The 13960-nt window shown below is 36.3% G+C and overlaps 1 protein-coding gene across 1 annotated transcript; it reads right to left on the bottom strand.

Annotated features, from left to right (window-relative positions):
* On the bottom strand, nucleotides 1–5731 carry LOC115978307 (ruBisCO large subunit-binding protein subunit beta, chloroplastic). The gene is made up of 15 exons (XM_031100329.1): nucleotides 5590–5731; nucleotides 4178–4428; nucleotides 3946–4071; nucleotides 3513–3650; nucleotides 3183–3278; nucleotides 2817–3059; nucleotides 2433–2667; nucleotides 2144–2313; nucleotides 1959–2036; nucleotides 1794–1865; nucleotides 1595–1699; nucleotides 1313–1405; nucleotides 1132–1224; nucleotides 476–599; nucleotides 1–372 (listed from the first exon to the last, which is right to left on the bottom strand). The coding sequence occupies exons 2-15, from the start codon at nucleotides 4412–4414 to the stop codon at nucleotides 359–361; spliced, it is 1824 nt and encodes a 607-aa protein (XP_030956189.1). The 5' UTR covers nucleotides 4415–4428; nucleotides 5590–5731; the 3' UTR covers nucleotides 1–358.
* Between the last annotated feature and the right edge of the window lie 8229 nt (nucleotides 5732–13960).

The raw sequence follows: 13960 nt of genomic DNA, 5'->3' as shown, positions 1-13960 counted from the left end.
TGTGCAAAAATAATTGGATCCCATGTTGAACAAAAAGGAGAATAGTGAGCATCATCATGCTGGAAATCATTAATAAAAGTCCACCCAAGTTGAAAGCATTTAGGGCCCAAACACTGTTTATCTAATGGCATTACTCTCAACCCTTGAAAAAATGTCATACTCATGCAAGCTCACCTCGCTATACTTTTATGTCTTTTGCTGCAACAAAATAAAATTTACAAAATTTTATAAATAAAAAAAAGGAGTCAGCTACTATAAAACTACACTGGTTCCACTCCTCCCGTCACTTTCCCCTCACATCTCACATCTCACATCTCACAAAGCCAAAGCCGCTTGAAATGCTCTATTGTCAATCACCTTAGTAGCCATATCCTGATAAAAACAAAACAGAAAACAAAAGCATTTAGTTTACTTTAGTATCTATTTTTGAACAACATAAGCAAAGGGCAGAGTTATAATTTTTAGCACTACATACCTGAGTTGTCCATGGGGTTGCCAGCAGGCATTGGTTCCGGCTCCTTGATTTCAACAACTACACAATCTGACATCAAGAATGTTTTTGCTACCGAGGATGCATGCTCAAGGCAACATCTAACCACCTGAAGTAAGAGAATGCAAATGTTTCAATAAATAGCTTCAATAGTTAGCTGTCTCAGGAAAAAAAAAATGATAAGTTATGATTCACTTGTTCGACATGCAGATTTGAACCGGGTAAACCCACATGCTAACTAAACCAAAAGAACTGAAGCCACAGATTAAGGGTCATTTCAATACTTGAACCATCTATATAGTAAACACTCTACAGCCAACAATTTTTCAGTCTAACTAGATGGAATAGCTGAATCCTTATTTTCTATTTCTATCGTTAACGATATACATAAAATAGATGAATGGAAAGTAGAACCCATTCTCTTCAATAAAATTGAGTATTAGTGCATGAACATGATTTTAAAAGAGAACCAAGCCTCCCAAGACCCTGACACAAGGTTCTACCAGCAGATCATACGATTGCACTCATAACACATTTGTATGATTATGGCATGTATTTCATCATGATTGCTTATAATTTCAACTACCAGCACCTAAAAAAAAACATAACACAGAAAGCATGTCAAAATTATCATAACTCACCTTAGTTGGATCAATAATTCCAGCAGCCATTAAATCTTCATAATTTCCAGTGGCCGCATTATATCCGTATTTAGGGTTGTCACTGGAAAGCACCTAAAAATAAAATAAAAAACTACATTCATTACAATACAACATAAAAAAGACTAAAGACAAACCAAAATGACAAGAATAGAAAGAATACCTTCTCGCTAACTACACTTCCATTAACACCAGCATTCTTGGCAATCAATTTCAAAGGGTAACTCAAAGCTCTTTTGACAATATCTGCTCCAACCTGCAATTAATCCAAACAGCTTGAGCCTAAAAAGCTATCTAAAAGATCAAAAGGACATGTGCCTCATTTTGCATTTAACAACATCTACAAATTGGAAGGATTTCAACCAAGTTTAGTACTTCTATTGCTTAGAAGTGACTTCTACAATTTTATCAATGCCAAGACTTGAACCTTCAGTAAATAGCTTACCTTTTCTTCATCATTGTCAAGGCTGTCCCTGATGGCATCCACCTTTGATGCAAGTCTAAGCAAGGTGCATCCACCTCCAACTACAATACCTTCCTCAACAGCAGCCTGAAACTCATTGAAATTGTAAGCTGATAAGGACTTACCCTCAACATAAAACCTATTTGTGCAGGTGTACTTTACAATTGTAACAATATATTACCTTTGTTGCATTAAGAGCATCTTCGACTCTCAATTTCTTTTCCTTGAGCTCTGTCTCAGTTTGTGCACCAACCTTGTGCAAAGAAAGTCGATGAATTCAGATTTTCACTCAACCCAAAAAAAAAAAATCACACATCACAATTACAACCAGCTATTGAGAACTTACCTGGATAACAGCAACTCCACCTGACAATTTTGCAATCCTTTCGTTCAGTTTTTCCCTCTCATAATCTTGCTCTGCAACCTGCATGAGAATGTCGATTTAATTAATTGGCCTAAAAATAATCAAAATGAGTCCTGCACACACTGCTTGTTTACGTGAAAGATTAAGAGAGGATGAGAGATTGATACCTCAATAAGATTTCTAATCTGTGCAACCCTCTTGTTTACTGCTTCCTGTGTGCTTCCATCACCAACAATTGTTGTGGTATCCTTGGTAAGCACCACCTTAGAAGCAGTGCCAAGTACTTCCTTGTCAGCTTTGTCTAAGGTAAGCCCCACCTCATCCCTAATTACAGTTCCTGCAAGCCAGGCAAAATGTCTCTCAACATGTGACAATGATAGCACAGAAGAATACAATGAGACACTTCATAGTTAATACAGAACAGCCAGGAAAGAAGAGAACATGATGTGAACAGACCTCCAGTGAGAATAGCAATGTCATCAAGGTACTGGCTCTTGCGCTCTCCAAAACCAGGAGCTTTCAGTGCAGCAATCTTCAGAGCCCCCCTCAGCTTGTTCACAACCAAAGTTGCTAGAGCTTCTTGTTCAATGTCTTCTGCAATTATAATAATTGGGTATCCACCTCTGATAGCATCCTCCAAAACGTTAATAAGATCCCTTGCATTTGTTATCTTTTTATCAACAAGAAGCAGCTGCATTAAAAAAGAAAAAGAAAAAAAACCACACATGCGTCAATTAGCAAAGCTAACAGATATTACTGTCAATCTTAACGGTTGCAGGAGGGGAAAAAAACCAAAAATACAAAACAAAACAAAACAGGTCAGTCTGACATGATGCACACCTTGCAGTTTTCAAATTCAACTGCCATTTTCTCACTATCAGTGACAAAGTAAGGTGAGATGTAACCACGATCAAACTGCATTCCTTCAACAACATAGAGGCTGTTCTCAGCACTTTTTCCCTCTTCTAGGGTCACCACACCCTTACGACCCACCTTACTCATGGCTTCAGCTATCATATTTCCTACTTCATAGTTGTTTCCAGCACTAACTGCTGCTACGTCGGCCAACTCGCTGTCTTCAACCTGCAGTCCAATGCCATTGTTATTAAGTGACATATTAGAAACTGATTAGTTCAAGAAAAAATAAAATTATGGTGGGGGCACAATCTTGATGCTTGAAACCAGAAAACTCAAGACAAACATTACCTCCTTTGACATCAACTTAAGCTCAGACACAAGAGCTTTCGTAGTCTTCTCAATACCTCGAGTAATTAAAACAGGGTTTGCACCAGCTGCAACCACCTGGAATTGTAAATCATTTTCATGAGATTGGGAGATCATCGCTGATTAAAAAAGTTTGAAAGAATTTTTTGCTTTCTTTGTCTTTCTACTATCTTCCTAAATGAAGAGAGAGAAACAAAAAGCACGGCACAGAGATCATATGAATTTCAGTTCATAATTGTCTCTTTTATGAAGTGAATAAAACAGGATTTTCATATTTTTGAACAGCACAGTACCATAAATCAAAATACAAACCTTGACACCCTCAGCAATAAGACCTTGTGCAAGAACAACAGATGTTGTTGTTCCATCACCAGCCAAATCATTAGTCTTGGCAGCCGCTTGTCTCACTAACTTAGCACCAATGTTCTCAACTGGATCCTCCAACTCAACCTTAAGAGGGGAAAGACCAAAATCCATCAATATCTCACACAAGATGGTATTGGTTCGTAATAGGTTGAGCAAAAGAAGTATATACAAGGGAGAAATTTGTAAAAAGATTAATAGCATTGCATAAGAATTTATTTATCATAATTTTTCTGGGCAAATCAAGTTCATTTGATCCTTAGTTTCATCAATAATGGAAATCTAAGCATCTAACACCAAAACATTCCAACTAATGAAGACAACAGCGTTTTTGAAGATCAAGAAACAACCTTGGCATTGTAAACAATGAATAGAAACTAACCTCCTTTGCAACAGTAACACCATCATTAACAATTTTTGGAGAGCCATACTTGCTTTCCAGAACAACATTCCTGCCTTTTGGACCAAGAGTAACCCCAACTAAATCCGCAAGCTTGTTCACACCAGTCTGAAACAAACCAAGCAATTGATTAGAAACTAGAAAAAACAAATAACCAAAATCAAAACTCCACCACAATAAATCAACACCCAACATCATCTAATCATAGACTCACTTGCAGCTTCTTAATAGCTGAGCCATCCTTGTTGAAATGCAATTCCTTTGCCATGGCACAAATCTTGGGAGAGCGATTTCTTTGTGACATCACATTCTGCCTCCTAGCAAATGAGAATGAAGAAATGGAAGCAGAAGATGACAACTTGTCTGAAGAAGCAAATTTCTTGTCCATAACACGGCAGCCTGGAGTAGCCAAGGAGCCAACTGAAGACATGGCTGTGAAAGTTGATGCCATCTACTTCTCAAAAGCTGAAAACAATGAACATCATTGTCTTAGTAATCTCAAACACATTATATAAAGGTACTCAATCAAAAGACCAAAGGAGGTACTAAAACAGAACATAAGAGAGAAGGAAGGAAGCTACTGGGGAAAAAAAGAAAGCAATTAATCAATTCAATAATACTGACCAAAAGCAGCTCATGTACAAGCAAATGAGACAAATAATTCAAGCATTATATCAAACCCAGTTTACACTTTAACTTCTAACTTCACAATGAAACCGGATTTTGGAATATTAAGCAGAAGTATGTAGCTTGACAGGACGCAAACTTTCATTTGGATAATAATATGATCTCAAAAAAGTTATATTTTTTACAAATTTGTAACCGCATAAACTTTCCAAGCTCGAGTAAGTAATTTCAGACGAGAAAAGTTAAGATATTTGAATTGTTTCAAAGCTGAACCAGCAGTAATTGGCTAAAGCTGGCCTTAAAATTTGAATTTCCCAGCTCAAAACAAACATAGCTGTGAACTCTAACAAATCTTAGAACGGACTCCAATTGTCCTAGAATATCTAACAACTGCAGCAACATCTTCAATACAACTTTTCACAGATGGCATAGTTAAACGTTATAACTTAACCCACAATTAAAATACTTATCACATATTATCACAATTCTTCAACTTTATATCAAGAAACTGAAGCAAGTTTCTTCAAACCCAAATGGCAGTTAATAACAAAAGTACATAGTAAAAGTTTAAGAAACCAATCATCGAGCTCAATTATGCCCAAATCCAAAAAATGAAATGTCAGATATTTACAAGCCAAACTACTCAATCTCCAGAACACCTCCAGGAAATTCAAATGCAGTCATAAACTAAACCAACAAAAATACCATATATTTCCCCCTTGCTCCAAAACATTATCCAAATGAAGCCAAAACAAAAGTAAAAAGCACATACAAACCAAACAATGAAACACCTTTGCAATTCAACAACAAAAAAGCAATCTTTTCCACAAAACCAATAGCCCCACCAAAAAACAAAAACACCCATATGCATTTTCCAAGGATTTTGCACCATATGAAACCAAACAAAACCAGAAAAACACGTACAAAACACACAAGTTTGCATTCAACAACAAAAGCAAAGCCCAAAAAGAACAAAAGGGTAATCTGAAAGATGCTTACTTTTGGTGTGAGAGTGAGCTTTCTAGGGTTTAGTGGGGGGTTTTGGATAAGAAACAATGAGAGTGTGCAGTATTAGTAGGTATATAGTTGGTTTTTGTTCTCTCTCTCTCTCTCTTTGTGTGTTTCTCTCTCTCACTCTAACAACAATAATGAAATAAAGAAAAAAGGGTAAACGGTACCCTTCAAGGATCTTGAAGCTTCGGTTAAATCTGGGCCGTCCAATGTAAACGAGTGCAATTCTGGTTGTCCTACCTTGGAACACTCTAGAACCTTTGTGATTTCACGGTTGTTGTAGTGTTGCTACTTGGTGTGTTTATTTGACATTGCCATCACACGTGTGAAGGAAGTACCAATTTTACTTTGGTTGTAACTAAAAATGGCACCCAATCATTGTATGACACCTGTTGATTATTACTAAAATAGTCTAATAATTCATCATACTTCTTAAATTGGAGCTTTGGGCAAAAATTGTCCATACTAACTGTGTCATTTTTTTTTTTGGGGGTGTGTTTTCAACCAGAAATGTCCAGAAAGTTTGTATTTTTTTTTTTTTTTTGACAATTCAATAATTGGAGAGACATGTAGGAAGTTCTTTTTTTTTTTGTTTTAAATTATCTTAGAAGTTATGGGAAAAAAAGTCATGGATAATTATTTGAATAGTCATGAAATGAGTTATAATTGATTCCTCCAAAATTGATTTCATTGAAACTTTTATTATTATTTTCTAGTTGGGTCACATTGGGTTGGTTGGATTCTATAACATCAAATTCTTTTTTCTAGTCAGGGCATTGTTACAAGCTAACGAGGATGAACTTTCAGTGGTGGGCCAACCAAAATAGCCCAACAACAAAGTAAGTGAAGTTTCAAGCTCCGTCAAGCCCAAGAAGGAAAGGAATGTGGGTAAAGGAAAAGAAGTTTTGGTGGAAAGCCCAAGCAAGGAAAAGAAAATAACAGGTAAGGGTAATTGGAAGAAAATAGCAAGGGAGAAAAATAAAGCCCAAGTCACTGGAGTTGGAGCCCAAAGCCCTATTGTTGAAAAAAAAAAGAAAAAAAAAGTCAATTGTGAAGAAACAGAAGTAACAAAGGTTAGGCCTTAGAAACGCCTTTGTGAAGCAAAAGTCTCGCTTGACACTTTGAACTCTGATATATCGGTGGCTGCAGCATTGCCTGGAGCAATGATTGCCTTAAATTGGAACTGTCGGGAGTTTGGGAACTCCCAGAAAGTTAATGCGCTGCACAACATCGTGCAACGATGGGATTCCAGTATTGTCTTCCTATCGAAGACAAAACTCAACAAAAAAGGCATGGAAAAGGCAAAGGATAAAGCAAGCTTCATGTATGGCTTGATTGTTCCAAAATCAGAGAGGATGGGAGGGATTGCAATGTTATGGAAGAAAGACATTAATATGGAGATCAAAGGATATGCAAGTAATTATATTGATGCCATTGTTATTAACTCAATTTCGAGGTTCAAATGGAGAATCACAAGTCTCTATGGACACCCCGAAACGCATAGAAGAAAAGAAACATGAGAGCAACTAAGATATTTGAAGAGGAAATTCCAACTTCCTTGGATTTGTTTTGGTGATTTTAATGAAATATTATCGACGAATGAAAAATTGGGAGGTGTTCGCAGGCCACAGAGACAGATAGATGAGTTTAGGGATGTTGTTAATTATTGTGAGTTTAGGGATTTGGGGTATACAGGAACAGATTATACGTGGTGTAATATGCAAGAAGATGCAAGTAGAGTATACCTAAGGCTGGATCAGGTGTTTGCAAACCAAGATTGGATTGAACATTTTAAGGAGGCTCGTGTTCACCACATTGTTAATTCCACTTCAGACCATTGTGCTCTTCTTATCTCTGATTCCTTTGTTCCTTAGTTTCCTAAAAAGAGTCACTTTCACTTTGAAGCAATGTGGACCAAAGGGAGGATTGCAGAGGGATTATTGAAGCCATTTGGAAGGATGGTGTAAACTTTAGTACCCCTAGTGGTATGGCTGTGGGGCTAAAATAATGTGCTGAAGACCTCTCAAGATGGAATAGGACTATTTTTGGATAGGTTCCAAGAGAGATACCAAAAAAAAAAAAGGAAAGCACTTAATAAAATGGTCTTAAGGGATAATGATGGAAGCAAAGGTAGAGAAATTAATGTGCTTCGAAGGGAAATCAATGATTTATTAGACAATGAAGAGACCATGTGGCAGCAAAGGTCTAAGGTTCAGTGGTTAGGCCTTGGGAATCGTAACATGAAATATTTCCATTTCAATGCCTCTAAGAGAAAGAGAAAAAACACTATAACTAGGCTAATGGATGAAGATGGGAATTGGTGGGATAGCAATGAGGGTATTGTAGCAGTGGCAGTGTCCTATTTTGAGAATTTGTATATTACATCCTGTCTCAGCCGAATTTTGGATGTAATCGATACTATTCCAACTAGAGTGACCAATGAGATGAATCAAAGTTTGATCAAAGAATTTACCAGAGAGGAGGTTGTAGCAGCACTTCAACAAATGCATCCTACCAAAACCCCAAGTTCAAATGGTATGTCTACAATTTTCTTTCAAAAGTATTAGGATATTGTTGGCAATGATGTTACTTGTATGGTTCTTAATGTTTTAAATTCTAACATGCCAATAGCTGATATCAATAGAACTAATATTACTCTTATCCCAAAGACTAAAAATCCTACAAAGATGACTGAGTTCAGACCTATAAGCCTGAGTAATGTCATTTATAAAATCATCTCAAAAGTTCTAGCCAATCGACTTAAAGCAATTCTTCCCCAAATCATCTCTGAAAACCAAAGTGCATTCCTTTCAGAGTGACTTATAATAGATAACGTTTTGGTTGCCTTAAAATTGATGCATTATCTAGACCATAAAAGAGATGGTAAGGATTGCTACATGGTGGTCAAGCTTAATATGAGTAAGGCATATGATAGGATTGAGTGGAGCTTCATTGAAAAAGTCATGGAGCAATTTAGCTTTCTAGAAAAATGGATTAGTCTTATTATGCGTTGTATTACCACTGTGACCTATTCTATTCTGGTTAATGGGGTAGCTCAAGGATGCATTGTGCCTACAAGGGGCTTGCGTCCCCTCTCCTCTTACCTCTTTCTCCTATGTGCAGATGATTTTTCTTCATTCATCTATGGTGCTATCAAGAATAAAGCAAATAGTGGAATCTCTATTTGCAAATGATGTCTCATGATCACTCACTTATTCTTTGCGGATGACAGCCTCCTCTTTTGTAAGGCAAGTGGGCAAGAGTGTCATGCACTGAATAAGGTTCTTGAGCTCTATGAGGCGATTTCTGATTAGAAAATCAACACAAATAAATCATCTGTGTTCTTCAGCTACAACACTCCTGATAACACAAAGAAAGAAGTGTTGGACATCTTGGGTCTCATGCAAGACTCGAGGCATAGCAAATACTTGGGCCTCCCATCAATCATTAGAAAGTCAAAAAAGGAAGTATTTGCTGAAGTTAAAAAAGAGTGGAGAAGAAACTATCAGGATGGAAAGAGAAAATGTTGTCGATAGGAGGAAAGGAGATTCTGATCGAGGAAGGGAGATTCTAATCAAGGCAGTGGCCGAAGCCATACCTACTTATAAAATGAGCTGCTTTCAATTGCCAAAGGGGCTTTGTGATGAAATTGAAGGTATGATGGGGAGATTTTGGTGGGAACAAAGGCAGTAGGAGATGAAGATTGCTTGGGTCAGCTGGGGAAACATGTGTAAGTCTAAGCTTAAAGGAGGTATGGGGTTTCAAAACCTACAAGCCTTTAACTTGGATATGCTAGCTAAACAAGGATGGAGGCTACTGTCTAACCCAAACTCCCTAGTGGCACATATCTATAAAGCAAAGTATTTCCCCTATGGTGATGTTCTTAACTCAAAGTTAGGAAGTAACCCGTCTTATGCCCGGAAAAGTATCTTCAATGGGTTAGAAGTGATTAGAAAATGTACTTATTGGAGGGTAGGTAATGGGAGGCTTATTCATATTTGGGATAATAAGTGGCTACCCACTCCCACAACTTATAAGGCAATCTTCCCTCCTCGCATGCTTGATGATTACCCTGTGATATTTGCTTTGATTGATCCTGATACAAGAAGATGGAAAGTTAATTTAATAAGAGCTTTGTTCTTGCCTTTTGAAGCCAGCATAATTCTTAACATTCCTTTAAGCCACAATCTACTTAAGGACAAAGTAATTTGGGTTGGCAACAAAAAAGGGGACTTCCCTATCAAGAGTGCCTACTACATTGCTCTTAACGTATTGGAAACTAATGAAACGGGTGAAAGCTCTAAGGGGGATCCCAGATTTCCATTATGGAGGAAACTTTGGCACCTTAAGATTCTAGCAAAGTTCAGAATATTTGCTTGGCATGCTTGCATGAATGCTCTACTCACAAAGCTTAACTTAAGCAAGAGAGAAGTAAATACTAATATGTCCTACCCCATATGTGATGAAGAAGTTGAAACCACCTCACACTCCCTTATCTCATGTGAATATGCTAAAGAGGTCTGGGATAATTGGTCTGAAAATCCAATGAACATTTTAATCAATAACAATGATATCTTAAATGTTGCTATGAGATTTATGGCTGAAGGAACATCCCAAGATATTGAAACATTCTTCTTGACTGCTTGATCCATCTGGTATAATAGAAACCAGAAAGTTTTTGAAGACAGTTGCCACCCCCTACCCAAGTATGGAATTTTGCTAGAAGGCTCTCTCGCGACTTCATAGAGGCTTCTAATACTTTTTGTGATAAGCAATCTTCCTTAAAGGAAGGATGGAGTCCCCCTCCCTTAGGTATGTATAAAGTTGATGTGGATGGCGCTGTTGACCCTTCAGCATTGGTGTGATCATCAGAAACAACAAAGGAGAAACCATTGTTGCCCATTGTATGCCCCTCCCTGGTGAGTACTCTATCTTGGAGACTAAAGTGCTCTTTTAGCCAAGAAAATGGAGCTGCAGCAAGTCATCTTTGAATCTGATGCCTCATCAGTTGTTAATAGTGTAAATGCTGGTGACGAAAGTGGTTGCAATGGCCACTTGTTCCAAGGTGTTAGGTGTATTCTTAACTCCTTCATTTCTTGGCAGTTCAAGCATCCGAAAAGGGCCTACAACAAAGCAGCCCATGAGTTAGCTCAGCATGCTAAATGTTATGGCACTAATCAAGTCTAGAAGGGAGTATCACCACCTATGGTGCAACACATAGTCCAATTTGATTGTAGTTAGCTTGATTTCATTTGTACTCATGACCTTGTTGTATGCCTTTTTTAGTTGAATGAAACTTGTTTTCTTATAAAAAATATATATATATATATATATTTTCTTTTTTCTTTTTTTTAATATAAGATATAAATTCTATTATAGCCTAATCTAGGTGTATGTATGTGTGAAACTCTTTTCTGAAAACTTAAACCGACCCTTACCCCGACCACTTCACAAGCACTTATACTTGTGGAGAAGCACTTATACTTACGGAGTAACCACCGTACTAAGAATGCGCGGTGGTAACATCAAATTCTTTTACTTGCAGGGAGTATCTGCTAGGCATTAATTGAACATGCGTTCAATTAAATTGGTTTAATTATACATTCAGTTCTCGAACTTTTTGAAAAAAGAAAAAAGAAAAAAAAGGACCTTGTCATACTTTCCTACATTAACAGAACATGCATGCAACTAAATTTGTTTAATTACACATCCAATTCTCAAACATTTGCTCCATATTTCAAAATAATCCATGTCATTTGAAATGTTTCATTTACCGTTCATATCATTAATTCTTTTTTGTTTATTTGAGTCGAGAATGTTTAGCAAAATCTCAAGGATTTTGATAGCAGTAAAGGAGAGAAGAAATTAGTTATTTGATTATTTATTTATTTATTAATATTTTTTTGGAGATAGAAAAAATCAAAGCAACAATGATTTTAAAAAGACTAGAAAGACTATAACATGGGTGACCTATAGCGGCAAGTCCAAAAAGCACGGCAGTAGGTGCTTATAGTAGTAGAAATAGAAACCGTCGAAGAAAAAAAATGTTGGAATAGCCCATGAATTTTTTTGTAGTGTTTTGACACAAATTTAAACCTATAAAGGTTATAAATATTTCGAAGGATGATGACCATTTTCAATAATGGTTACTCTACAAGTATAAGTAGGGGTGTTCATCAAACCGCAAAAACCGCATCAAAACCGCCCGCAAAATGGCATAACTGCACTGCACCGCAAGTAACAGTGTTCCGCACCGCAAGTAACAGTGCACCGCACCGCACCGCATCCTCTATATGTATTAATATATTTATTTATTTAATATTAAATATATTTATATATATATATATATAAAAGGACAAAAGATCAATACATTAATAATTTAATACTCTAGCAGTATCTAATTGTTTTGTAAACATAGCCGCCACACTTCAACCTAGAGTCCTAGACTACTCACTGCCGTACCAGTTGCTTACTATTAAGGTATTCATGTGTTCAATTCAAGTTTTTCTTTGTTAAAGTTAATCTATTGGCCTATTATACTATTCACTTAGGACAAGTTGTTAAAGTCAATCTATTGTTAAAGTTTTTATTTGTTCAATTCACTGCCATTGCACCAGACTATTAGTTGTATCTCATTATTCTATTGTTAAAGTTTTTCTTTGGTATAGTGGCACTTGGAACTTCCTATGTTAGATATTTAAGTTAGATATATATATATATATATATTTTTTATGTTAGATATTATTTACGTTTGATTGTTAGAAGCTATAGGTTCTGATCAATTTCCATCTTCAAGGAATTTATTATTTTATTATAGGAAATGCTAACGAGTGCCCTTAGGGTACTGATTAATAATCCATATAAAGAAAGTTTTTATGGGAAATGAAAAAAAAAAGTAATTAATATTTTGACAGTTTTTTTCATTTTCCATAAAAGTGGTATTAAAACTTTCCCAAAGTGGATCATTAATAAGTGCCCTAAGGGCACTCGTTAGCAAAATCCTTTTATTATATATATATTCTATAGCAAGTGGCAATGAAGTGAGAACCTAAGCTATAGGTTGTGATCAATTTCCAATGTAACTTTTTTTTATTTCCTCATGATCTTTCAGATCTTCCAACTTGCAAGCTTGATCTGCACAGCTCTATTTCATCTTAGTTGGCTATGTTCTTCAAGAATAATTATACTGCACTAGCATGTTTAGAAAAACCACTTCTTATTTATCCTCTCCAGTAATCAATGAACATGATGTCATCGGATTGAAACAATTCTGATAATCTACAACTTAATTCATGAATATTCCATTTGATGACAATAAAAATTTTCGTTTCATAAAGTAACAAATATCATATGTGTCCCTGCTATATATATATATATATATATTTTTTTTTTTTTTTTTGCCTTAAGCTCCTGCAAAACTCCTTTTCTAACCTATATATATATATATATGTGTGTTTGTTTTTTCAATGGCCCTAAATGGATGCTCCCTCAAATCCAAATCCACTAGCACCAAATGGCCCTAATGACCCTTTGATTGTGGATGATGAACCCCTACCAAAAAAAACTAGAGTTAATGAGAATCCGTTCACTAGAGAGCCATCTGATGTTTGGGAGCATTTTGTTAAGTTACAAAATCGTGAAAAGTCAGAATGCAAATATTGTAAGAAGCAATACAATGTTGTAAGGAGGAATGGGACCTCATCCATGCGGGCTCATATACTAAAATGTAAGAAGATTCTAGGTGTCATTGACACGAGCCAAACCACTTTGAGTTTCCAAGCAAAAAAAAACTGGTGGTGTTAAGGGAGAGTTTAGTAATGAGCTTGTTGTTGCTAAATTTTCTATTGAGAGAATTCGGATGGCACTTGCGAGGATGATTATAGTGGATGAGCTACTTTTTAGATTTGTTGAGCATGATGGTTTTATATACATTATGGGGGTGGTTGAGCCTAGGTTTCCTATGCCTTCTCGTCTCACGGTGCAAGGGATTGTATTAAACTTTGGTTGGGGGAAAGGGAGAAGTTGATAAGCTATTTGAAATTGGTCAAAGGGTGTCTTTGACTACTGACACATGGACTTCCATTCAAAACCTCAACTACATGTGTCTCACTTGCCACTATATTGATGGTGATTGGACCTATCAAAAAAAGATTTTGAATTTTTGTATAGTTCCAAATCATAAAAGGGAGACAATTGGGAAAACTATTGAAAGGTGCTTGAATGATTGGGGTATCAAAATGGTGATAATTGTCACAGTTGATAATGCTAAACCTAATGATGTGGCTCTTGATTATTTGAAGAAAAAGTTGGAGATGAAGGATGGTTGTATGTTGGGAGGCCGATTCTTGCACATGAGATG

This window comes from Quercus lobata, chromosome 1 (assembly GCF_001633185.2).
Source record: "Quercus lobata isolate SW786 chromosome 1, ValleyOak3.0 Primary Assembly, whole genome shotgun sequence".
Classification (NCBI taxonomy): Eukaryota; Viridiplantae; Streptophyta; class Magnoliopsida; order Fagales; family Fagaceae; genus Quercus; species Quercus lobata.
This window is presented reverse-complemented; position numbering and strand designations above follow the sequence as displayed.

Bases quoted from the DNA above. Each gene is read 5' to 3' on its own strand.
- LOC115978307 (XM_031100329.1), bottom strand. From the start codon at position 4,414: ATGGCATCAACTTTCACAGCCATGTCTTCAGTTGGCTCCTTGGCTACT. The intron at 2,668-2,816 runs GTGTGCATCATG...TTTTTAATGCAG, and splicing joins TTGAATTTGAAAACTGCAAG to CTGCTTCTTGTTGATAAAAA. The intron at 1,866-1,958 runs GTAAGTTCTCAA...TCTTTGCACAAG, and splicing joins GTGGAGTTGCTGTTATCCAG to GTTGGTGCACAAACTGAGAC.